Here is a 27,297-nt window from a genome sequence, read left to right on the forward strand (position 1 = left end):
GAACAGAGGCCATTCCCGCGCTTCAGCTGCTACGCTGAAGCAGTGTGCTCCTGACTTCCTGTTGCCGAACTCCAGCCTGGAAATCGACTACCCTACCATCTCCAACCCTGACCCTGGCTTGTCAATGGATTACCCTGGCCTCTCCAACCCTGACCCTGCTACGATTGACTATGAACTGCGCAATCCTGAACCGGCTTCGTGGTCTAAGGTCAGTGTATTCACATCCCCACCTCAGCCCCGCGGTCCGGTCCCAGTTTGTGGCGAGCACGTCCGTTACACTTATCTTTAATATTTCCCAATGAGATGCGGTCATATTTTTAATATTTACCAATGAGATGCTGCCTTATCTTTAATATTTTCCAATGTTCTGATTTGTTATAAAATAAAACTAGAAAATGCTTAGGTACTGCCAGGCACACTTTGTTATGCAATGTGCAGGCCCTTCTGGCAGAGAATGGGTTCAAATAAAGTCCTTGCCAGCTTACCCACAAGCCACTGTTGACAACCTCTCTTTTTTGCTTTGCTACTTTGGCCAGTCAACAAAGAAGATACCAAAGACAGAAGGTGACATTATTTATTTATTTATAAAATATTTTACCAGGAAGTAATACATTGAGAGTTACCTCTCGTTTTCAAGTATGTCCTGGGCACAGACATGGCTGGGACAGTGCTTCAATGAAGCATAATTTAGTGGAAACAGCTACAGAAAAGTGTTTTTTTTTGTGGGGAGTATATGCTCCTTTAAACATGGAATGCATTATTATGCAGTAATTTATTAAATGTGCTTGTACAGTCATATGGCAAGTACAATAACAATCTACATTTGGTCCTAAGAGTGAATGCATCTTTACAATGCAATACTGTGTTCACACTTTCCATACTAGAATTGTTAGAATATATATTTTCAAATGTTGTTTTTATTGAGAAAGTTGTACAAGTAAAAAGAGGGGTCAAGGTTATAGAAAATAAAAATGGGGTGGAGAGAATGGTAGGGACATGTTGCAATACAAAGTAAGACTTATGAGAAACATCAATTTTCATTTTAATAAGAAGAAGACGGGAAACGAGAAAGCAGAAAAGTGTCATGTTACTAGGTGAGGGTCCATTATACGACATAGAAGTGACACGTGCAATAGCTACCAAGCGTTAGAATATATATCAAAATAAAAATATCTATATTACTCTCTCTCCAACTCAATGAGGCCCTTACCCACTCTTGTTATGTCAGCATGAACTAGAGAAAAAATGTCATCTTCAGATTGAGTACCATCCAAGAAAACTGGGAAGGAACAGAAAAAGCAATCTGAATTAATTTTGGGAGATTGGGTTTAAAAAAAACCCAGTTTACCCAAGCCTTGCACACACACAGGATGTAAGTTGGTTCAGTTGAGCAAAAAGTCATTGTGTTATATTAACATAAACTTAAAGCACTAATCTGTGCGGCACAAGTTTGTACATACTGTATATGGTGCCATTACTTATAGTATAATGCACACTTTCCTAAATTTCGTTTTGGCAACTAGCTATAGTAGCGGTTTATATCCTACAGTAAGTTCCATGGACCCCCTGCGAGTCTGTGGAGCAGGTCCATTGAGGGGCTGAGAATTTATTTTTTAGAACTGCCTAAAATGGAACATTTTTAAAAATGAAAAGTCTGACGATATACAAGTTCTGCAAACCAATATTAGCAACCACCAAGGACTCATATTTCTGTCACTCACTGTATCCCGAGTTAATATTTTTATTCGCTAGGTAAATTCGGTAGGTAAATACTTGAGGATCTAAGGGTCCATAGGTTAAAAAAGGTTAAGAACCACTGAGATATAGGATCTTTCTTTCAAATCTCATTTGTCATCATGTTATAAGTAAACCTAGTTAATCTATGTTTTATTGACATGTGTTTCCTCTGCCTAGATTAATTTTTGCATGAACTGCATTTGTTAGAATGGGACCTTTTGCGTGCGTGACATAGGTGGCGAAATGTTCTAGAGTGACCGTGCGTTTGTATACAAATCATCAAGAATACATAAAAATGCAAACATCCTCATTATTTTTTTTCCCCTTTCTCATCCCCAAGTCATTTCTGCACTGATCATGCACCTGAGAAACCACCCCATCCAGAGCTTATTATATTTGTTTTCATTTGTGGGTTGTGCCAGCACTTAATATGGACATTTGTAAAAGAGTCTTACTGCAGAGTAAATTGATAGTAACCTAATCTTTGGACGTGCGTAATGCACATTGTCACTAACAATCAGCTCGTTGGCCTTCCTTGCTGGCATTGTGAATTTGTAGACCCATCAATCAAGCAAAAGTACTGTATCTCAAAGGGGGAAGCTTACTTATGTGCTGCTTTAAAATCTGGCAAGCTTTCATCATCAAAAGTGTTCAAAATGTGACCTTCAGAATTGTGTACTGTAATGCAGGGGTGAGCAAATTTTTTATGCCGAGCCCCCCTTTTCATCCATGAAATTTCTCGTTCCCCCCCTGCCTGATGTAATCAAAATCACATGATAAACAAAAAACCTTTATTAAACGGTATACAATGTAAATACAAATATGTCTAAATACTTACATATTTCAACAGCTCGCGCTTGCAAAATTAGGCTGCGTCCACGCTGCCGCTGAGAGCGGTGACATCACCAACTCTCCAAGCATGAGCACAGGGTGTCCTGCATAATTTTGCAAGCACGAGCAGGGGGGGCATGGATCGGGGCTATGTGTGTGTGGTTGTGTAGGGGGGGGCTGTGTGTGTGTGGCTGTATGTGTGTGTGCGGCTGTATGTGTGTGCATTGACTGCTGCCGAGCGTGCTTCAAAGTCAATTTTGTTTGTCTCCCCAAGCGCCAAGCTTGGGAGAGCGTACTTGCACAAAGGCAATCCTTTTGGGGGGAGCATTCATCCACCTCTTTGCTACCTCCCTTCCCTCCCCCCACCCCCTTTTTTCCTTCCCTTCCCTTTTTTCCTTCTCCCATTTGCCTTTATTCTTCCTGCTCTTTGGCTTGCTGTCCCCAGTGTCATCCACACTCCTACCTACAGTATTATGTATTATTTATTTATTTCTGTTTTCAATGATGCGTTTTCACTTTTTTCTTCTAAATTATTTCTGTACATTCATAGTATGAGTGATATAGTGGCACCCTACCCTTTCACTTGCAGAGGATCGCAGCGAAGCAGGTTGCCAGCGGAGGAGAGCAGGAACACAGCGCTATTGCAGGGCAGACACCATAAGGAGGGGCGTTACGTCCGAAGCCCCCGTGCGTGCACACACCATCACGTGGCCGCCACCTGCACTATCCTATTCGGCTGCCCACCCGCACACAGCTTCTTCGGCTGCCCATGCACAGCTTTTTTGCCCTCCCGCGCACAGTGTCTGCCGGCCAGAGCACACCAGGTTTCGCAGCACGCCGCCTCCGCCCCCCCTGGGGCGCCCCCACCAGTTTACGCACCGCTGCATTCAATCACAACACCCTCACACACAATCACAACACAGACACAGCACACATACTCAATCACAACACACACAGACACAATACAAACTCATATCACAACACCCCACACACACACCACACTCAATCACAACCAACACAGACAACACACAGTCAATCACAACACACAATACACACACTCAATCACAACACACACACATAGACTCAATCACAACCAACACATACACAATCACAACACCCACCCACAAAATCACAACACAGACACAGCACACATACTAAATCACAACACGCACAGACAACACACACAGACACACAGGCTCAATCACAACACACACACAGACACAACACAATCACAACCAACACAGACAACCCACACTCAATCACAACACACACACAATCACAACACACACAGACACAATCACAAAACAAACACACCACACTCACACAACCACAGACACAACACACACAATCACAACAATCAACACACACTCATATCACAACACAAACAATCACAACACACACAACACACAATCACAACCAACACAGACACAACACACACTCGATCACAACCCCCCCACACACAGACAGCACACATACTCAATCACAACACACACACAGACATACAGACTCAATCACTACACACACACTCAATCACAACACACACACACACAATCATAACAGTCACCCACTTTCACCTGGGGGGGGGGGGGTAGTACTCAGCATGCTCCGGTCCCACGTATGATGCTGCAAACTGGGGCAGGGAAACAGACAGGAGGAGGAAGGACTGTCTGTGTGCAGTGAAGGCCCCACCCTCGCAGCAAGGCCCCGCCCCCGCAACAAGCAGAGAAGCAGCAGCACAGAGCTTGTTCAGCTGCCCGCGCACAGCGTCTGCCGACACGCCACCTGCGCCCCCCCTAAATAATCTTGCGCCCCCCCAGTTTCCGCAACGCTGCTGTAATGTATTAATGTATTTCACTGAATAAAGGAAAATTTTATGTAAATGGGTATAAGACTGAATAAACCCAAAGAAACTAAATATTAAACACACAGTTAAAAAGAATGTGTGGTTGATTACCTATGTCCGCCTGATCTTCTTCCATTTGTTTCTTGTGCTTTAGATACATAGGCCACACATGTCCATCAAAATATCCTGGTGGGTCGGGGGGCTCATAAACTCTGGTACTGTCCAAAATAAAAGTTTGGTTATTAATTTTTTTAAGGACAATACAAGGGTAAGGGTTGTCCATTTGCCATGAACTCTCCATAGTACCTTCTGATCATCTTCTAGACACCTGGGTGAGCTCACAAATTGTATCCCCCCTTTTAATAGACCCGCACATACCTTCTTCGCTTCTTGCATTCCTCATATGGAACAGTTAGTAAGTATCTTCTATTAAACAGTTTGTCCAGCGGCCTAAAAATAGTCCAGAAAGGCAGGTAGTTGTTACATTAGAGGTGAAATCCCACCCAAAACCAACTCCGACCTGAAGATGTCATACGAAGAATTGACCATTTTTAGCACCACCCTAGTTGATTAAATCTACCGACTACAAAACTATTTTACTTTTAAGAATTGCAACTGTGTCATAGAGATGCTACAGGCGATGATATTTTCTCTCCCAGAATCCCCTTGTTGCCTCATCCTCACTGTTTATTGGTTCGCCCTCCCTGATGAAATCATTGACATTCCAGATTGAAATGACGGCTTCATCTTATTTTATTTCTGCTGTTCTATTCCAGGGACAGGGTTTTCACAGGGACTTGCTACCACTTTTAAAGGTTTAATAACATTTGATGGGGCTGCAGAACTTCATCTTTAAAACCGTTTACAGGGTGTACTTTGTGTTTGTAATTGCCGGTGTCTGTTTTCTAGTTACTTACTTGTACTGATACAGAAGAAAACCTTCAACAATTAAAAAGTATACTTCTTTTTCCCAATTGCTGTGCATTTTCTTGTGCTCATCAGGTGAGGTCACAACTTTGTTAGGGTGTCTCTTCCAGGAATTTACTCTTATCATCATTGTTTCCATGTCTAAGGCCTCAAGCACTACAATAAAAACATGAAGATTAATTTTTTCATCCATGATGGTATACTCATATTTCACAACCTCTATCTCTAAGGGCTGTTCTGTAGAGGGCGCACTTGCTTTCTCTGTGCGCGCGCAGCAGTTATAGTTGGCTGAGGTTAGTCAGCCGTTCTATAATAGGGCCACGGGCGCGCACGGCAGTGAGCGTGGAACCGGCCGACAGGGGAGAAGATGAGGAAAATAAAGATTTTGCACTGCTACCACCGCTGAAATGTATGTATATGTATGTATGTGTGTATATGTGTGTATGTGTGTGTGTGTGTGTGTGTGTACAATGTTAATAATTAATTTATTCCAACGTATTTATTATAAACGTAACACATAATCTATACAAAAATACACACACACACACACACACACACAGTACCTCACTGTGTCGCTGACACCATACACACAAAAAGTGTGCGGCACGGGCACGTGCGTTCCCACAGGCACGCGCGCGCACGCACACGGCCGCACACACTATATTACGGGCTTAAGAAAAGGTTAAATAATCAGACATGGAAATGTTGCAAGATCTACAATTTGATAACATGAAAAAATGATTACTTTGGAACAACCAAAAAGGTAATTATTTGTCATAAATACCTATTCTCCTAAAATATAAATAATTAGGTGTAAAGGGCATTTCCTTTAATGATTCAAGGTGAACTCTAGTCTATGTTTATATCCCAGTTATTATTTAAAAAAAGGGATAGATATTTTCTTATCTTCCGAACATTTGTAGAGTTATGAAGGTAAGGCAACATGTGACAAATGTAAAAAGTGCAGGAAACAATGAATAATTTGCTCAGACGATAAACATTTCAAAGGGGAGTTTGTTGCTAGCCAAGGTTAGACTTAAATGAAACCTTGTATTTAAAGGTCTATTTCTAAAGGATTAATGATGTCTCAAATCACATGGCAAAGTTTACAACATGTTATATGTAACTAGTTCTGCAAACTTTGGGCAATTAGTTTCAGTTGTGAAAGGCAATTTAAAATCTGCACATTGTTGGTCACTATTTATAATAATAAATAGCAATGTTAATACAGGTAAACACCGTTATAGCGCGACCCGATATAACGCAAATCGGTTATAACGCGGTTTTCACGTGGCTCCCGTTTAAAAATTTTTTTTTTTTTTTGCACACTGCACACACTGCACACACTGCACACACTGCACACACTGCACACACGGCTCACTGCACACATGGCTCACTACACACTGCACACACTCTCACTGCACACACTCTCACTGCACACACTCTCACTGCACACACTCTCACTGCACACACTCTCACTGCACACACTCTCACTGCACACACTCTCACTGCACACACTCTCACTGCACACACTCTCACTGCACACACTGCACAGTGCACACTGCACACTCTCACTGCACACACTGCTCACACACACACACACACACACACACACACACACACACACACAAACATATATACACCCTATATATACCCTATACCCATATATACACACACACCCATATACACACACACACACACACACACACACACACACATCCATATACAGTGTTCGACAAACCTATACATTTGCATGCCCCGGGCGAGTGGATTTAACATCGTGGCGAGCTCCTATTGGCCCAAGCAGCACACGTTTGGTACTAGGTGGCGAGTAGATTTTTTTGTTCGGCGAGTAGATTTTTTGGTGATTTGTCGACCACTGTCCATATACACACACACACACACACACACCCATATATACATACACACACACACCCATATACACACACACACACACATACCCATATACACACACACACACCCATATACACACACACACCCATATACACACACACACCCATATACACACACACAGTTTCTCTCCCATATATACATACACACACACACACACACACACTCTCTCACTCTACACAGACGGGGGGGGGTCAGAACAGAGGAAAGGCCGCGACCAGCACCACCACCCGCTCCCCCCCCCTCCTCCCACGCAGGCAGCGGGAGTGCCGGGGACAGCGGTGGGGAGAAGAAACCCCCCGCTACCACCTCCATGCAGGCAGCGGGAGCACCGGGCACGTGGGGGGGATCAGAGGTAAGCGGGAACTGGAGGGACATCCCCGCTCCCATCTCCTGCCCCGTGGGCTGTCACGCGGTGACAGGGGGAACCGGGAACCGGGGGGGACATCCCCGCTCCCATCTCCTGCCCCGCGGGCTGTCACGTGGTGACAGGGGGAAGCGGGGACTGGAGGGACATCCCCGCTCCCATCTCCTGCCCCGCGGGCTGTCACTCGGTGACAGGGGGAAGCGGGAACCGGTGGGACATCCCTGCTCCCATCTCGTGCCCCGCGGGCTGTCACGCAGTGACAGGGGGAAGCGGGGACCGGAGGGACATCCCCGCTCCCATCTCCTGCCCCGCGGGCTGTCACGCGGTGACAGGGGGAAGCGGGGACCGGAGGGACATCCCCGCTCCCATCTCCTGCCCCGCGGGGTGAAGGGTGCTGCGGGGGGGAGGATGATGATGCGCCGATGCTGCCGGGGGGGGTGGCGGTTTTGGCCGGGGGGGAAAGGAACTCAGGCCTTTGGGAAACACTGTTCTAACTAATTTTTTTGCGGCAGCCATTTTGTTTTTGCGCGACCCCCGTTACTAACGCGGTGGTCTCGGGGTGGACCCCGAGGACCGCGTTATAACGGGGTTTACCTCTATTACTTGTTTCTTTACTTAATTGTATTATTTGTGACACAAATTGCATTACGAACTCTTGTATAAAAACATCTAAAAGGTCACTTTGAGTATTTGAGGCAACTGTTTTGCTGTTTCAGCAATAGAACATCATGGCACCTTCAGATTGAAAACAGTACTCTGTGCTAATTAAGATCTATCTATCGATATACACACACACACTGTATGTATACTCAACTGGATTTCAAGGTATATGAAAAGACTGACGATGACCAAAAGTACAGTAAAATGGTTTGATGAAATCAAATAATTTGTTGGAGCAATGTGGAAATTAGAGGATTGCAACCGGAGTACCGGGAAGGCCTTCATCCAACAGTGGATTGGCAAGGGTTGAGGATTATGATATATATATGTATATTTCCCGGACAAGAATACATGTCCAGGAGAAAAATATAGCAGTCTTTGTTAGGCAGCCAATAGATAACAATTAAATAATTGGGAGAAAATGTATGTAAGTTTATTTAACTCTTTTTGTGTGCAGTGTGTTATAGCGCTTTCCAGCATTTGTATTGCAATGTACTTCGTTGTTCTGTATCACTGTAATTTGTTCATTGTAAAATACCGTTCAGAACCACTAGGGGGCTTTTGACTGTTTGCAGCTGTAATTGTTGACAGTTCATTTCCTGTCCTCTGCTGTCAAGAGACTGGTGACAATTTGTCTGGGAGTGTCTGAGTCCCCAACCATGCACAGCCCTGATTGTCCAGTTTCTGGAGCTCATTCATTGTCTGTCCAGGTTAAAAGCCGACTAACTGATTCGACAATTTACAATCCACTACACTCCCCGCCCATTTCCACATTAAAGGATTACTGAATAGTGTGACAGCAGGGGCAGCATGGCAACCACAATAAAGGTTAAACCTGCATGCTGCCTCTGCCTGTAAAATAGGGCTACCCAGCTGCAAGGGTTACATTTTCACTCCTGTGTGAAATGAAGCCCAGCCTTGGTTTATGTATCACTTTTATTGTATGTGTGCTAGGCTTAGACACTGCTGATCTCTTGGTGTGAGGCATCCAGCTCTATGCGGAGAGTATGAACCTCATTCTGCGATATGTCCACCTTTGTCCAGATACTGTTGATCTCCTGGTGTGAGGCATTCAGTTCTATGCATAGAGTATGAACCTTATTCTGAGAGACTTCCACCTCTCTATGGCAATTGCGAACCTCTTGCATAGTGATACTAATCTCTTTCAGTGCCTCTTCATACTTCCGTTTCAGGTTAGCAATCATTTTGTCAGATTTGATCTGCTTTTCATCCATGGCGGTAATAATAGTGTGTACCCGCTGACACGCTTGAGACACCCTCCCTGGTAACAGCAGCCCCCGCTGATACAACTAACACCGATTTAATTCTGTCACGGAGACGGGCGACATCTTCTATGGTGATTCCATCTCACTCGCGGGACCTGACCAGATGCCAGCGGCAACCTGCATTTCCTTAGCATTATTTGCCTGATATTTACCTACTTCTTGTAAGTAGGATTCCAATTTTTCCTCAGACCACCAGACCACCGTCTTTGTTCATGAATGAATTTGTAATATTGTTGTTTTTATTCAATTGTTTGTACTTTTCATTGCCTGCACGTTTGCACAATCCCTTGTTACTCTGCTTTTTTCCCTTCAATTTCGCAGAATTTCCCAACTTTTCCATTCAAAATCCGTTACGCAGTGTAAAATCCGTCAACAGATTGTCCCAGTTTCAATCCGTACGGATTAATCAAAAATTGCCATTGGATACAGTCCGCTGGTAGATTTTAACAATCCAATCCGCGGATTGCGGTTCCGCGGATTGGATTGTCGTGATAAAAAAAATCCGGAAAAAGACGAACCGCCCCTTTTGAGACTGATTCACAGAAATCCGAGGGTCAAAGGACCCGGCCGATCCGAGGCGGATCCAAATCTGCAAAAAACGTTCGCCCATCTCCAACAGGAACAATTCTCAAAATTAAAACTGTTCATGTCAGTAGATGTAAAGTTGATTTTGGATGCGATTGCACCATAGCTACTGATAACTTTTGACACAAACAATATTGTGAAACTGCTGACAGTCTGGAGAAGAAAACTTTGAGGACACAATGTTGCTGTAAAGGTGTTCATGAAAATTGCCAGAAAAAAATTCCCATGCAGTACTTTTTACAAAGATTACATTTATAGCATTTATCAATTTCAAAACATTTGACTTGTAATGTTGGGTTTTGCTCATTTGCAGTACAGTTTTCCACCAGGTTAGTGGTAGCTAAGAAAATAAAATCGCACACAAACCAGTTAGTTACACACTTTCCCATTCACATCTCCTTGTGCATTAAAGCAGCAATGGATTTTCTTACAGAATCCGAACCGGGGGGCTCCCCAGGAGCTGAAACATGGTATATTTAGCTCTAGTAACCCCTCCCCCTGGTTCCTGAAATGCTTATCTTTTTAGTCGCTGGTGTTTTCCTCCCTTTTAGGACAATCACAATGGCCATCAAATTTCACGGCCATGCAGGTCAATAAGAAGGGAAAACATCATTGGGCGGATGATGCTGCAGCTTAATTTTTTTGACAGCTATTTAAATGTCCACTGGGGAACACCGGTAAATATCTCGGGAACTGGGGAGTGTTGGCACTGAAGATTGCAACGTTCAGCTCCGGAGGAACTATTGGTTAGAATTCTGTGAAATAATCTATAGCTAAACTGGATTTCTATTTGAGGGAGACCTATACCGTAGTCAAAAATAGAGACAGGCAAACTTTTTGCCCAAATTTGTAATTCACTGAGAGAGAGAGAGACAGACACCTGAGCACACAGAAGAGTACACCTGAGATATATGATAATTTAAGTAATTTAAATATACTTTGCAAATCCAAATGAGCATATATCCCACGTATCTCAGGTGTGCTCCTTTTTGTGCATAGGTGTCTCTCGTATATAAGGTGTGTTTGGGGTGGTATATAAGTAATTTGGGACTCAATTAATATAGGACTCTCTCTCCTTCCCTCCAGCAAAACCTATATTTCAGTTTCTGGGCAAACTTTATAGCATGCAACTTCAATTGTGGCAGAATTGCATGCATGTGATACAGCTGCATGTATTACTTTGTACTGTCAAGGAGACAGACCTGCTAGGCAGAGGTAGAGAGTAGAGGCCGACCTGTAACTGGGATCTAAATCCTGAATTAGTAGAATAGTGGGGTCCGGTTCTGGAGGTCAGGGCAGGAGAAAGTCAAAATGGTTGAAGTCACAGATCCAGGGTCGGAGAGATATAAATCTTCATGGCTACAGTCTCTAGTTCAGACAATGGGTAAGTTCCCCGACAAGGTGGAACCATCCCTGAGAGCAGATTGATTGGAGAGTCGAAAGAACAATGAGGGGGTAGCTCCTTGTCTGCTTATTACTGAACACCTTCTGAAAAGCCTGGTAGTCAGAAGGAAGACTTGATCATGCCCCTGCTTCGGAGCAATGAAGGTTCCCCAATGAGAGTGGGATGACCAGACACTGGGACCTGCAGAAGTGGGACCATGCCGTCATCTGGCCCAATACCCAGTCGATCAGTGGGTTGTGAGCTTGCAGCCCTGGGAGTCCCAGAATAAAATCAGTGGCTGGGGAGTGACTTACATCCAGCTGTATAGACTTGTGATGAAGCACCCGGACGGTAGCTGTGAGCATATGGCGGACCCCAGCGGTTTGCCATCAAGGGTTATGATGGTCAAAGGCACAGATTTCATTTTGAGTGGAATGTCGGCACGAAGGGTGAAAGCCTGGTCCACCACGGAGCCTGCAGCCCCTGAATCCACAAATGCCCGTGTTGACACTGAGCGCCCCTACCAGGAGAGGCGGATGGGTAACATCAGACAGCAGGGGGAAGCAGGACATTAATTAGATGTGCCCAGAGAAGGTCCTCCCTCCTTCTCTAAACATTGGCATTTCCCTGCTTCTTTGGACAGGATCAAACTATATGCCCCTTCTTACTGCAGTAAAGACACAGCCCGGTCGTACATTGGAGGCAAAATCCCCCGGAATCCGCATACTCCCCAACTGCATGGGTTCCTCCGTAACAGTAGTTGGGACAGGAAGGAGGTTGGAAAGATGAGGAACCAACAGGATTTGTTGACACTGCCTCCACTCTTCTTGCTCAGGATGCGGATATCCAAGGAGAAGCAGAGTGCGATCAGTCCTTCTAGGTCTGCCGGGATCTCTCTGCAGTTAAGTTCATCCGAGAGCTTTTCGGAGAGACATTGCCAAAAAGCAACTTGCAGGGCTCCCTCATTCCAGCCAGTCTCCACAGCCAATGTTCGGAATTCAGCTGCCTAGCGGCCTACCGGATGATTCCCTTGTTGAATCCGCATAAGGGCGGCTTCGGCAGTGATTGCCTGACCTGGAGTGTCGAAGACCCTTCAGAAAGCCTGGATGAAGGCTGCATTGTCATGAAGGAGGGGTGAACCCATCTCATACAAAGGTGACTCCTATGCCAGAGCCTAACCAGCCAGGAGAGTCATGATAAACCCCACCCGTGAGCAATGGGAACTGAAAGAGGATGGTTGCAATTCAAGGTGGATCTGGCACTGATTTAAGAACCCCCACAGCCAGAGGGGGAGCCAGCATAACATTCAGGGTTGGGGATTGTTGGTTCCTTGAGAACTACTTGAATCGGTGCCGCTTGCTGGACAGGAGAAGTGGGTGCCAAAGAGGAATCAGCAGGGGATGCAGGGAGAAAAGGGGTAGCGAGGGTTTGCAAGGTGGAGGCGATGGAGTCCAATTTAGTATCAAATATTGTCAGGTGGTTGGAGTACCTACCCAGGGATTGGCCCTGAAGTGACACAGCCTTCTCCACCTTTGGGGTCCATTGCATGGCCTGTGCAATGTGTTATGGCGCATATGTTCCTTTGTACTGTCAAGGAGTCAGGCCCACCAGGCAGAGGTAGAGAGTAGAGGCTGACCTGTAACTGGGATCTAAATTCTGAATCAGTAGAATAGTGGGGTCTGGTTCCAGAGTCAGGGTAGGAGAGAGGCAGGATGTTCGAGGTCACAATCTACTCACCCACACACTTATCGACCAACTGAGACACACAGTCACATACAGATATGACACAGTCTATATAAACACATAACTACTAAAGGCATTAAAGGAGTAGTTCAGAAGTTAAAAAAAAAAAGGTGAACAAACCTGGTTTGAATCTTAGTGTTAGCCTGGGAAAGTCTTTTCGTATTCCAAAGCGGCAGGGTCTATGCACAGGGACTTATCGTGTCTACAAAGTTCTATGTGTGTGTAAGACTACATTTCAAAACTCCTGAAATGTTCCAATGCTAACACACACTTTATGTTGTACATTTTTTTATTTTAATTTTAAATAATGAATTATTTCATATATTTTGCACTTACCATCATACTGTTTAAACCCGCTTTCATCCGTCTCAACTTCTGACTCAGGCTAGATAGAAAAATGTGAAAAGAAAGCCATCAATATTTTTGAGAAGCATCTACTTAATTTTCTTATAAAATAGCATTTCTGAATAGCACTGCCAAGTATGTAGTATGGTGCGGTCAGTGGTCAAAGTGTGATGCTACTATGTGGTACGGAACACCACAACTTCTTTATTTAGAATTCTATGCGCCAACTCAGGGTCGGCTTGATAGCAGTGTCATTTGGTGCAGCCGTGCTCTTCCCCACAACATTAAAACTGATTGGGGGAGAGTGCAGGACCCCTGTAAGTGCCTCTTACCTTCTCTTCGGAGCTGTAAGCTCCTCCTCCTGCTCCTCTTCTCTGGTATCTTCTGCTTGTGACGGCCCAACGTCATATGGTGACGCTATGCCATGACATCCTAACGTCACATTACGGCAACGCAATGTAGCGGAGATGAGGTGCAGAAAAAGATACTGGAGAAGGTAAGAGGCACCGAACCTCACCAAAATCCCAGCCGATCCCTTGCGCCAACTTCTTATTAAGACATACTTTGAATCATTCCCTTTGTTGCTCCTACAACACGAGTGTCGCATAAACATTAAACAACTGGTGTCTAAAGGGCTTTGTCACTTCATGTAAGAATGTCATTCTCTCATATCATGAATCACTGATTTATTGTTTTACTACACGTCAAACCCTCTATAATGGCACACATCAGACATAAATGTTCCTCAAAACACAGGCCATGGCCAGTCAGCTACTGGTTTCCCTTCCCCGCTCAGCATTACAACCAATAGAAGATTTCATGAGCTATTTCTCTTGGTATGCAGGCATATAGCAGGGAAGTGTGAACTGAGAGGATTCTTATATCACACACTTTGCAAGTAGCAGGCAATTGTACCTCACACATATCTAACGTTGTGGTAAAAACTCACACACTTAACATGTATCTGAAAGTGACTACTGCTACATTACAGTGGTAAGGAATGTTTAGGAGTTATTTGCAAATCTTAAAAAAGTACTTCTAATTAACATGGGATAACCAATCAATAACTGCTTCCAATAAAAACAAACTAAATTTAATGGGGAAGAGGACGCCATGGCTCGGTGAGTAAAGACACCGACTTAAAAAACTATGACCATGGCTGGAGAGTCCAGTTCAAATCCCAATCCTCAGCTCCTTGTGAACTTGGGCAAGTCACTTTATCTCCCTGTGCCTCACACATTGATTGTAAACTCGTCAGGACTGGGACTGTAAAATTCTATGTACTATGCTCGATGGACTTCAGCCGTCCCACATTTCAATCTTGTCTGTAACTGTTACATACGCCCATAATCATATATTATCTCTAATGAATTATCTAATTATCTCCATGAAATGTCTGTAAATATACTGTCATGTATAACCTCTGTTCATTTAATGTAACCATGTATCTGTCATCATAACTCCCATGATAAACTGGAAAATGAGAGGTAACTCTCAATGTATGACTTTCTGGTAAAACATTTGATAAATAAATAAATGATGTTATCATGAAGCACTTTGAGTCCCATAGGAAGAAAATCCTTATATGAAGTAAAGTTATTATTCCACTGATGCTATCAAAAGTTTTGCAAAAATTCACTGTGGCAGACATTCAAAAATAGACAACTGCTGAAGCATATTAAAGTGAACCATGTAATCAGGACAGTCGACTTTAAAAGGCAAGAAATTGCACAAACATTGAATTTCCTGTATGCGTTTAGCATTGACTCTCATTCTCTCTCTCACTCACCCTCTTTCTTACTTCCCTTCTCTCTCTCCCTCCCCCTCACCCTAAATTTGGAACGGTGGTGGGTCTGTCCTAGCCCTACCCAGTACCAGGGGGGGCACACCCAGTTGGCCGATACCGGCAGTTAGGCCCGACTAACTGGGCCTAACTGGTGGGCAGAACCTCTGGATTGGACCACCAGGACAGGGCCCCCTCGGCCAATGGGCCCGGGCCAGATATCCCTGTGCTCCCCCTTGTCAGTGGGCCAGCTTCTAGCCCTTAGTTGGAGGGGGTAGAGGGAATGGGACAACTTGCCGCAGCCAACTCACCGCCACTGATGAGCCACCGACCATCTCACCACTAAAATAAGTTATTAAGGAATTAACTTTAGGGGTTTAGGGTAAGCAGATAAGCTTTAAAGGGTAAATGGTAACGTTAGGGGCATAGGGTAAGGTGTTAAGTATTTTAGGGTATGGCTCCAATTATGGATTTTAGGGTAAAGGGTTATGGTTTCGCTTTTTATGGTAAAGGATTAAGGCCAGGGCTTTTAGGGTAAGGGGTTAAGGCATGGGGCTTTAGGGAAAGGGGTTAAGGGTTTAAGGGAAGGGATTAGGGTTTTTAGGCTGAAGATTAGCGATAATATTAGGAGTTAGGGTTTTAGGGTAAGGGGTTAACGGGTTAGGAGTTAAGATTTTTAGGGGTGTATGGGGTATGGTTAGGGTGTCACCTTCCGGCAAAACAGCGAGTTGGCTTCGGAGGAGTGGCTGCGGAAAGTTGGCTAAGGAAAATCATCCTAGACCGAGAAGGGAAATGAGAAGGAAGACTAGTAGGCAGTACAGGTAACAAATAGACATGCTCAACTTTTGTGCCAGTGTGTGTGTGTAAATTTATGGAGCATTGCAAATGCAGTCTTATTTTGAAACATAAATTAATGTTACGATAAAGCGAGATATCATGTAACATCTCAAAAATGTGTTTTATGATTTAAGATATAGGGGGCTATGCAGTAAAGTTTAAAAAAAAATAATATCGCCGAGCCATTTAAATCGACGTTTTTTGGAGCGTTGCTATCACGGTATTCAGAAAACCTTCATTAACTGTCATAGCAAAATTCACAAAACGAGCGAGTTGCTGCCAGCGATAGGATCGAGCCTCTGAAAAGGCCTGACCCGGCGATTCATTTCTGCTGCAGAGATAGCTGCTCAGAGAGAGCCAGCCGCCTCTCCCAGCGAAAATCTCGTCCGAAAACTATGTTTTTTAATATACATTTAATTCCTAGTCTAGATGTGCAAGGCGTCTCCGGAGTAGAACTGCGTTGGTTTGAGGTCCGGGGACCCCCTACTTCCCGAGATACAGGCCACTTTATGGGGTGCCGGTGTCTTCTATGCATGGAAAGTCCCGATCACGTGACGTAATGTAAAACCATGATTTATTTTTTAACATACAGGATTCATACCCCAGGCCTACGGTAATCCCCGGTGGTCCCGACGGGTGTCCGCAGGCCCCACAGTGCACCAGAGGGGGTTGCCCACAGGTTCCGGGTGGTCCCAGTTAGGTGCCGTGGGCCTCCAGGTGGTACCCACGGGTCACCATTGGCCCCAATGGGGTCCACGGGTGGTTCCGCGGGTGTCTGGGAGTCCCCGGGTCATCCCCATAGGTGTCTGGGGGCCCTTGGGTGGTTCCCATGGGTGTCTGGGGCCCTCGGGTGGTCCCTGCGGATCTGTGGGGCCCCCAGTTCTATCCTGCAGGTGTCCCCTGTGGGTCCGTAGGTGGTACCCGTAGGCATCCGGGGTCCTCGGGTGGTACCCGTGGGTGTCCAGGGGTCCTCGGGTGGTCTCCATAGGTCCCCGCAGACCTAAGGTACCAACCCTGTATGTCAACAAATAAAACATGGCCTACATTTAAATAAATACACCCCTCCCAACCACCAAACACATACAGTACAGTAATGTGCAAAATAAATATTACCAGATATGGATAATAGATTATTTGCCTATTATTAAACAACATTAACCAGCATAAATACACTAAATAAATACAGTTCTACTTACCACAGCAACATGATGGTCGTCCTCGTCAGCTTACTGCAGGTCCCTGTCCTCCGTTGACAGAGAAATACATAAATACACTCTAATGGCCCCTAACCCCCTAAATCACCTTAGCGGTTAATAACCGCTATAATAATTAAGGGGTTAACCCACACTGCCCTGCTACCCACCCGGGAGGCCTAAGCACCCACCCCGGACCCACTATATCAACCCTGTACCCATTGAGTAGTATAGTGGTACATCATACCCATGTAATAATATAGGCATGATAAGCCTCTATAGAACTCAATGGACACCCTGATCAAAATACATTAATGCTCAAAAAAAACCACAATAACCAGATCAACAATGAATTAATTAAACCAGTAACCAATCAAACCAATTAATTAATACAACAACAATGAATTAATTGTACCAGTAACCAAGCAAACCAAGTAAATACAAACACAATGAATTAATTGAAAAATTAACCTACAAAGAAATTAATTATTAAAAAATATCCGAAACACAACCATTCAAAGCATTAGCCAACACAACACATCATTAATTAAAAACGAAAATCAATCGGCAACATTTTTTTTCAAATAAAACAGCAAAATACCAAACAATAACATCCACATAATAAACTGACATCGCAAAAATTGCCATCAATACAAAGCAAGAAATGCCAAAAAAATATTGTCCTAATAATGTATTGATCTGTACCCTAAAGTGGTACAGATTGATAATGTATTAATGTGCAAAAAATAAAAATACACATCCAATGTGAAAACCTGTAAAAAAAAATACATTTATAAACATGCAATATTTTACGTACCATTAAGTGCTGGCCCTCCGACTCCCGGGGACACAGGAAGCTTACGTACCTCGTGTAAGAATTACCGAAGTACAGCCGCTCTGCGCATCCTCTCGAGCACCACCGCGCACGGTGCCTATGGACCACATTCCTTACCAGACGCGCGCAGCATGCACGCGCTCCAAAATGGCGTCATCCGAAGCCGTGGACTCAGGCTCCGCCCACAGATCGCGCATGTGACACGTGCGCCACACCCCCAAGCTCCGTGTCAATATCCACTAGCTGCCAAACAGCTACACCTGCTCATAGAAGCATTCATTAGCTGCACAAACAGCTGCACCTGCTCATAGATGCATTCATTAGCTGCCACACAGCTACACCTGTTCTTGGAAGCCATAGACCTATCACGGCCGCCGCCGGGGCCACTCCCCCACTCCACCCCCTAAGGGTTGGCTGATAGTGCCTATATATGCTCACCAATGTCACAGGTACATTGGCTGAGGATAGATTTATGTTACTCTGTGTTTACCCTTACTGTTTCTGCCTTGTTCCTGTCCTGTCGCCTTGTTTCAGTTTTGATCTTCTGTGTACCGAACCGGCTTGCTTTGACTACTCCTGCCTCTGGCTCCTGATCTTGGCTATCTCTGACTCCTCGATCCTCTCTAATCCTGAACTCGGCATTGCACCTCAACCACTTTCCACTCTCCAACCCTGACATCGGCAAAAGTACCTTCTACGCTCCGGATATCTCATACGTTGAACTTGGCAAGTATAAAGACTACTCTGATCTCTATATCCCGGACCCGGCTGTCAAGGCAAACCTACACTCCGGACGTGGCCCCCGTGCCTGTGGCTGGTGTTTGTTACTACTCCCATCTCAGTACCGGGGTCTCGTCTTGTTTGTGGTGAGCACGGCATGACACCTCGAAGGCCTCAAACAGCATCCGATGCCATCCGCCATGAAGATCCGGATCAGGTACCCAAATCTTCTTTCTTCTATCTTTAATCAGCTTCTTCTATCTTCATTTGTCATTATTTCTTGATCTTCTTAATCTTCTATCTTCTTGTAATCCAAAAAACCCCATGGTAGATCCCAACCGATGTTGTCTCGTCGTCTTCTTGGGCTCAAATGAGGCGTCACTGCCTTAAATAGGGCTTGTGACATCACATTTGGCGGGAACTGGTTAAACAGCCATCTGATTGGCTGTTAAAACCATGTGCCGACTTAAATTTTTTTTTAATGATGTCATTTAAAGGGATTGATGCCAGCCAATCAGAATGGCTGTGCTTCATTTCCCTTTAACATGACATCACTAAATCCAAGATGGCCGCGTCACGTGGTATTTCAGCCAATCAGATCGTGGGAACCAATTCCCCAATCTGGTTAGGTCAAGTATGTGACATCATCCAAAGGGAGTCACATACACACAGGGTTGTACAAGGTACTCCCTAACTTGTTTCCTGCTGGAAGCCTTGTTTTGCCTGCCGCCGGACTACCATTCTGCCTCTCTCCAGCCCTGAACCTGGAACTGTAATAACGACCATCCTGCCTCTCTCCTGCCCCGACCCCCACTATTCTACTGATTTAGATCACAGGAAAGCGGGACATATAGACAGAGGTAGTGCCAGCATAGCGGTATCAACGTCGCGGTTACACGGGAGGGTACCGGGGGAGGGTGGCTTAACCCCTTAATTACTATAGTGGTTACTAACCGCTAAGGTGATTAAGGGGTAAGGGACCATTAGATTCTATTTTTATTGCATTGTTTCTGACAACAGAGGACAAGGACGGTGATGAGGACGGCCTTCATGCTGGCAGGGGTAAGTGCAAGTTTTATTTACTTTATGCTGCTGGTTGATGTTTAATTTTAAATGGGCAAATGCACTATTATCATATGTGGATAATATAAATGTTGCCCATTACTGTACTGTATGTGTGTGTGGGATGGGGAGGGATCTTTATAGCAGTTTATTGCACTTTTTATTTTTTCAGCACAGGATTGGTACTGCAGGCCAGCGGGGAACCCCGGACACCTGCGGGGACCACCCGACGACCCCGGACACCCGTGGGGCCCCCAGACTTCCGCAGGAACCACCTGGAGGCCACCGGACACCCATGGGAACCACCCGAGGACTCCCCAGACACACGGTTGGACCACCCGAGGACCCCGCCGGCCTCTTGTATTAATGCTGTGCAGGAAAAAAATGCTTTTATGCATGTCTCCATCTCTTTTGCACCAGCCTTTAGCTGGTAAAAAGAAATGGTGAGCTTTTATAGTACGGTAAAGTTATCACTCTTTTGTGAATAGAAGTTACAGGCAAAAATGGCAGGTTTGCCATTTTATGGCCTATCATATGACTTCTTTTTTCACGGACTCTTTATGGGTGATAAAAAGCCATTATAGTGCGATACTGCAGTGTTATCACTGCTTTGTGAATCGGCCCCTTAGTCTTTCCTAGCTTCAAAAACGAAGCCAGCTGCTCTGCTATTTGCAACAGAGCAACTTTGAAAATCCCGCCCTATCTTCATCGACACAAGTCACTGGAAGATCTAGTTCTCTGCCTCGGCCATCTCCTTACATACACTCCGCTAAGCTATCCTTAGCATCGAGGTAGGAGGAGCGACTAATGAGAGCGTGGAAATCCTATCCCACTAGCCAATAGAAACATGGGCTCGGTTCTTGACTGACGTCTGAGGAGGGGGCGTGCCAAGCCGGCTCGGGATGCCCTGTGGGCAGGACATATGAATTGACCAATGGGAAACATGCTGACATGCTGCCAATCAACTCATTGCCACCTACTAGGCAGGCTCCACTAAGTCTGGCAGACCAGAGGGTCCTCCCCGCAGGGGGGCTATGTTCTCCAGACTTAGTACTTCGCCCTGCCCCAGCCACTTAGCACCCAGACATCTCTCCACATCCCGTCTTCTCTTTGAACAACGGACTCTCTGCAGACATCCTGGCACCTTAAGCAGATGCCCGGGATGACTGCATAGAGACTTATGAGAAATGTATCAAACATAATAAAACATTTAAATACATGGGGGACCTTGGGGAGACTCATAGCTGTAAATGAAATAGGACTGAGATATATGGGCTTGAAATCCAGGAGTCTGGGGACACTGGGCAGCCCCGGTGGAATTCACCCCGTGTACCGGCAAATCATGCCTGTTCGCTGGGAAGAATTAGATGACTACCGGTAGCTCCGGCCCCCGAACTCCTGCAAACAAAATAATTGTATTTGTACCCAAATATCCCACCTAAAACTTACGCACAGAGAAAGTCATGAGTCTGGGGCAACGGTAACATGGAAAGTGGAAATGCAGGGGTCACTTTAAATTTTCATACAATGATACCTGGCCCCTGGCTTATAGTGCTAGGTAGCTGCCTGGGACCCACAATGCCCAAGGGTAACCAGATGGGCTTAACCTTTATTGTATAGCCTGGTTACCCTTGCCCATCACACCGTGCACCTCACAACAGGAACAACCTAACTGAGACTCTCCAATCCGCCACCAGTATAAGTAATTTAAAGGCTTCAGCTGTCTCACTTTTAAATCTGGTCTGTTACTGTTACATACGCCTATAACAAATAATGTCTCTGATTAGCTGTCCATGAAATGTCTATAAACATTACTTTTAACCACTCTTCATTTAACGCAACCATGTATTGTCAACCTAACTCTACGCCCAGGACATACTTGAAAACGAGAGGTAACTCTCAATGTATTTTTCCTAGTGAAACATTTTATAAATAAAATACATAATAATAAACAAACAAAATGTTGCACATCATGAGGAGGGTTACCTTCTTTACTAGTTGTCAGGTAATGACGTTGCTGGGAAACATTTACATTTCATAACAGTAAAGGATTTTAAGGGGTCTATGTTTCCTGAGGCGGATGGTTCCAGGTTGTAATCATGCTCAATAAGACCTCCTGATCAGATAGAGAAGGTTCAAAAAGCTGTTCACAAGTACATAGGTGGCCATTTGTATTTTTAGACACAAATATTTTACAACCTTTTATAATTTTCCCCTATATAGAAAAACCTAATGAATAATTTTAAAAGGAAAAACGTTAACATATTAATTACCACCTAACACTAATACATATCGCTGATTATCCATTTAGATTTTTGGGACATTGGTAATGTTATCAATACCTTAAAATAGTCATCCTGGTAGACAACGCTGCAATTTGGAAGTGTTTTCAGAAGTTTGTTAGCAAGAGTTGTTTTCCCACCATTCGTCACACTGCCACAACAATAATACAATAAAATTAGGACAAATATATAGGGGCACATTTACATATGGGTTCACTGGCACAGCACAATACAGTCGGCTTTAAATATGATTGAAAGCATCAGGAGTTTAAGCATTTCCCACCATCTTTAAGGCTGCGCTTATAGTGACGGCGACGCGATGGCGCAATTGCGGCAAAACAAATGTATTATCGCCTTCGCATGTGCGCTTATAGTGCACGCGACGGCGACAAAGCGACCAAAAATTTGGTAGTCACTGTTATTTGATTTTTTCCCCCATGTGGCCAAGCTTCTACGTGCCTCTGCCCGCCCATTTTATAACGTCGCTGGCCTTGCAGCCAGCGACGTCGCTCAAACTAAAGTGCAACGCTAGCGATTGGCGACGTCATCGGTCGCGTTGGCATCGCCAGCACTATAAGCGCGGCCTTAGAGTTCCCAGTTGATGCACTGATCTTTGGAAGTGCTGTATATTACAGAAGCGTATTATTAATGAAAAGGATAAGAAAAATCCCACAGAATCGTCATTTGTCTGAAATTGAATGGTTCATCTTTCATCCAAATAATGTTTAAATGTATGTATGCAAGTCGTTATTTATATAGCGCCATTAATGTAAATTGCTGCATATGAAATTAAAGTGAAGCATTTAAGTCTGAATATAAGGCAGGTTATGATTGGGTGAGGTGGAAGGACGGTTGTGATTCTTCATACAGTAACTGATACTGTACTGATACTGAACATATCCAACTTTTCCCAACTGCTAGTAGCCTTAACACTAGATCAGCCCATAGTTGGAACAATATAGCCAGATTAAGGCACTTTCCAAGCATTTTAACAGGTGGCAACTGTTGGAAGGGCAAAAGATCTCATTGTCAACACCATTTCTAAAATACATGGTCGTCAATAGTCACTATTCAATATGCTGCATTTTAGAGCTCAAGAGTTACTTTGATACGGAGAAGCAGCATCACTACATATAGGGGCCAAAGTTTTAAAAGACGCGATGGGAACTTTGTCTTATTTTTAAATAATGTAGTTTTGAGGTTAAATTAACACTTAGTGAAGCATGCTGTATAGGCCTCTTTTAGTATTCATGCACTCGGACATCACTCTGCTTATGATTTGGGGATAGTAATAAAACAAAGCGTTACAGGGACTTACTGTATCTTTATTGTAAATAAAAAAGGGCCAATTAGTGACAACTAAAATATTAATAGCATACGCAAGAATGTGCCATCTTGTTTATGTGCTCTATTACACATTTACTTGGAATAATTAACACTTTGCAAAGTGCAGATTTACTTGTGATTTTGTGTTATGTCTAAGAAAAAATGTATTAGGATAGTTAAGCAGTTTAATGAAAGTAAACTTACCCTCCAATTCCAATAATACAAGTTTTCATAGTTCGTTTTGAAGTACAATGGGTTTCCTTCTGTGTGGAAAAACATATATACTAATTTCACTTCCATTCATTTAATTTTAATTATGATGCAGATATAGAGGCTTTTCTAGGCACATTTGTTTTCACTCACTGACTTATGTTACAAACTTTCAGCCCCATCTGCTTCATCTCACTCAAAGGTCACATGTTTTGAAACCTGTCAAAGTTCTCAATAGAGAGGGAATATACTTCCCTGCATGTAACAACACACCAATAAATAGGCTGCCTTATTATAGTTTCACATACAATACAAAGAATGTAAGAGGAAAACGTATTTTTGACCCCATCACCTCTCCAACGCTTTGCAACATGTTGCTGATCCTCTTGTAGCTCAGGGCTAAATCATATGTTTAACATACATTATACCAGTAGATTTCTTAATCTAGGATAAAGATACATGCAAGTGCCACTAAACACTGATTATTATTACTAAACAATAAGCAGTAATTAATAATGAACACCCCTGGAGGAAAGGGTGAGCGTCTCACTTCTTTTAGAATAACACGCACAGACCTATGCAGAAACACATTACAGATACACCAAGCAATATGCACGTTGTGACGTCTCTAACCAAACTGCCCTCTTCTGCATCAGCTGAGCTTCAGGAGGTGGGACAAGTACAGTGCACATCATTTGCTGGGGTTGTCAGTCCTCTGTGAGTCACTGGGCAGAGATTGCATGCGGAATGCTAGTGCTCCATAACCCTTTATCAACACTGCTCGAAAGAGCTATGGCAGAGGCATAATAATAACTCGATTTTGTATAGTCCCTTTTTCCCAGTGGGACCCACAATTACAAGGCAGCAGTACTTACAATTTAAGGCAGGGGTGCACACACTTTTTTACTCCTCCTCCCTCAGAAAATTTCCCTCAGTCTGCACACCCCTGATTTAAAGCAGCAGTCCAAGCTTCCATTTTTTTTTTTAACTTTAATATGTGTATCAATACAATCCACACAATGATAAGAAATTACCTAAGTTGGTGATCGATCCGTTCTCCTATGATTGATCAGTGAAGATTCAGCTGAGGGTTCACTAAATGGCTGTCAGTGCAGCAGCAGAGGACCAAAGATTAAAAGTTATGTGGGGAAGATCATGTGACCAGGCAGTCACTAGATACAATTGATGCCCTGCTAGAGCGGGCAGGGCTCAAAAAAGGGGTGTGCCAGAGCCTGTTTCAAAAGAGGAAAGGGGTGTGACTTTGTAAATCGTTGCTATAGAAACGAAAAATGCTTGTAATATTATAATACATTACAAATGTAATTCACAGTGGGTTTTTAAAAAAAAATGCTACAAGTATTTTCTCATAGTACAGAACTGATGTAAGATATTGCTTGATCTGCATCTTTAAGACACTGTCCCTTACAACCTGCGGAAGGTGCTGAGGCATAGGGAGATAATGTGATTTACCCATAAGATGATACTGGGATTTGAACCAAGTTCCTCTACTTCAAAGTCAATGTCCTTAAGAGGACTAGACAAATGCCTCCTAGCACAAAAAGCAGAGGCTTTGGGAGCTGCAGCATATCTCACATATATTATTAACTAGCTGAGAGACCCGGCGTGGCCCGTGAGTTAAATTTCCCGCTCCCTTCTCTCCCCCTATTTCTGTGCTCCCCCTCTTTCTCCGTTCCCCCCCCCAGAGGGGAGGGGGGGGGGGCAGTGAACAGGAAGGGGGGGCAGTGGACAGGAAGGGGGGGCAGTGGACAGGAGGGGGGGGACAGTGGACAGGAGGGGGGGTGGACAGTGGACAGGAGGGGGGGTGGACAGTGGACAGGAGGGGGGGTGGACAGTGGACAGGAGGGGGGTGGACAGTGGACAGGAGGGGGGGTGGACAGGGGACAGGAGGGGGGGGGGGACAGTGGACAGGAGGGGGGGGACAGTGGACAGGAGGGGGGGGACAGTGGACAGGAGGGGGGGGGGACAGTGGACAGGAGGGGGGGGACAGTAGACAGGAGGGGGTGTGGACAGGAGGGGGGTGGACAGTGGACAGGAGGGGTGGACACAGTGTCACACACACAGTATCACACTCACACAGACTGTCAGACACACACACACGTCTCAGTCCCGTGCGGCGCTCAGCGGCGCCCTTCTCGGGTGCAGGCCCCCCCCCCCCGCCCCCCGTGCGGCGCCTTTCTCGGGCGCAGGCCCCGCCCCCCGCAGTTCCGTGCGACGCCTTTCTCGGGCGCAGACCCCGCCCCCTGGCAGTCCCGTGCAGCGCCTTTCTCGGGCGCAGGCCCCGCAGTTCCGTGCGGCACCTTTCTCGGGCGCAGACCCCAACCCCCAGCAGTCCCGTGCAGCGCCTTTCTCGGGCGCAGGCCCCGCAGTTCCGTGCGGCGCCTTTCTCGGGCGCAGGCCCCGCCCCCCGCAGTTCCGTGCGGCGCCGCACCCTACGGGTGCCCCCTCCCGGCCGTCCGTTCCGCCGCTTGGTCCCGGCCGGTTGCATCAGAGGCACCGGGATGAGGGAGGGGGTGTGTGTGTGGCAGTTGGGTGAGGCGGCAGTTGGGTGACGTCATAGAGCCACCAATCTGATTGGCCAGAGGCTGGACCAATCAGATTCACCACATGTCGTTTCAACCCAATCTGATTGGCCAGATATCGTTTCAACCCCACAACTTTCGAATTTATATATTAAGATATAAGCTGTGATATAATTACCTTACAGGCAACCGAGCTCCTGAGTGCACTTGGCTTATGTTGGCCATAGGATGAAAGCTCCTGCCAAGGAGCTTAAGATGATGGAAATCGATGCATATTTTATGTGGCAGCAATTTGCTTTAGGGCATTTTTTTATCATGGAGAAAAAAGATGCATTTTTTATGTAAATACTGTATCTTCTTAATAAATAGGGCCAATGGTCAGGCAATATGAGTGGTTTACATTTAGTAACATCAGTAGGGAAACTGTATTAAATTAACTGATGGTAACTTATTGTCTTCTGCAACACTGGAATATACCGAATAAGTAAACGTGGGAAGTCTGTTGATCCAGGGAGAAATCTGATTACCATTATTTGGAGTCATGAAGGAATTTCATTTTCCCCTTATGAGACATTATTGGATAATGTTTCACTTACTTGGGTTTTTTTGTTTGCCTTCCTCTGAATCAATATACTGTAAATACAAATATAGGATAAATATCTGGGGCTTTTTCAACCTCATTTACTATACAACGATGTAATTATGGAACATAATATCAGCTTTTTGTTAGACCAATGGTTCCACGTTTGCCTGCCTTTATACTTAGGGGTTTGCTACCACCCATCTAAAACATCAGTCAGACCTATAAAATGACTCTAGATGGGTTAAACAATTGTTCTCTATCTGGGGTCCCGAAAACTTCAGGTAACTCTCTCCGGCAGCTTGGAGCC

General features: G+C 44.8%; 1 protein-coding gene across 13 annotated transcripts in view; it reads right to left on the bottom strand.

Moving 5' to 3' along the window:
* NMRK1 (nicotinamide riboside kinase 1) overlaps positions 1 to 26,023 on the bottom strand; it is a 35,394-nt gene extending 9,371 nt beyond the window's left edge. For 2 of the 13 annotated variants that reach the window (XR_012801218.1, XM_075598450.1), the window contains exons 1-8: positions 24,220 to 24,400; positions 23,862 to 23,920; positions 22,392 to 22,482; positions 13,611 to 13,659; positions 5,329 to 5,494; positions 4,790 to 4,861; positions 4,523 to 4,629; positions 1,211 to 1,279 (exon numbers count right to left, since the gene is read on the bottom strand). Coding sequence is in view for 12 of the 13 variants with exons in the window: in XM_075598450.1 (XP_075454565.1) it covers positions 1,211 to 1,279; positions 4,523 to 4,629; positions 4,790 to 4,861; positions 5,329 to 5,494; positions 13,611 to 13,659; positions 22,392 to 22,482; positions 23,862 to 23,920; positions 24,220 to 24,240 (634 nt within the window). In the remaining variant the exon portion in view is untranslated. The other 11 variants (XM_075598409.1, XM_075598473.1, XM_075598424.1 and 8 more) reach the window with 11 other exon arrangements.
* Positions 26,024 to 27,297: the final 1,274 nt, after the last annotated feature.

This window comes from Ascaphus truei, chromosome 1 (genome assembly GCF_040206685.1).
Source record: "Ascaphus truei isolate aAscTru1 chromosome 1, aAscTru1.hap1, whole genome shotgun sequence".
Classification (NCBI taxonomy): Eukaryota; Metazoa; Chordata; class Amphibia; order Anura; family Ascaphidae; genus Ascaphus; species Ascaphus truei.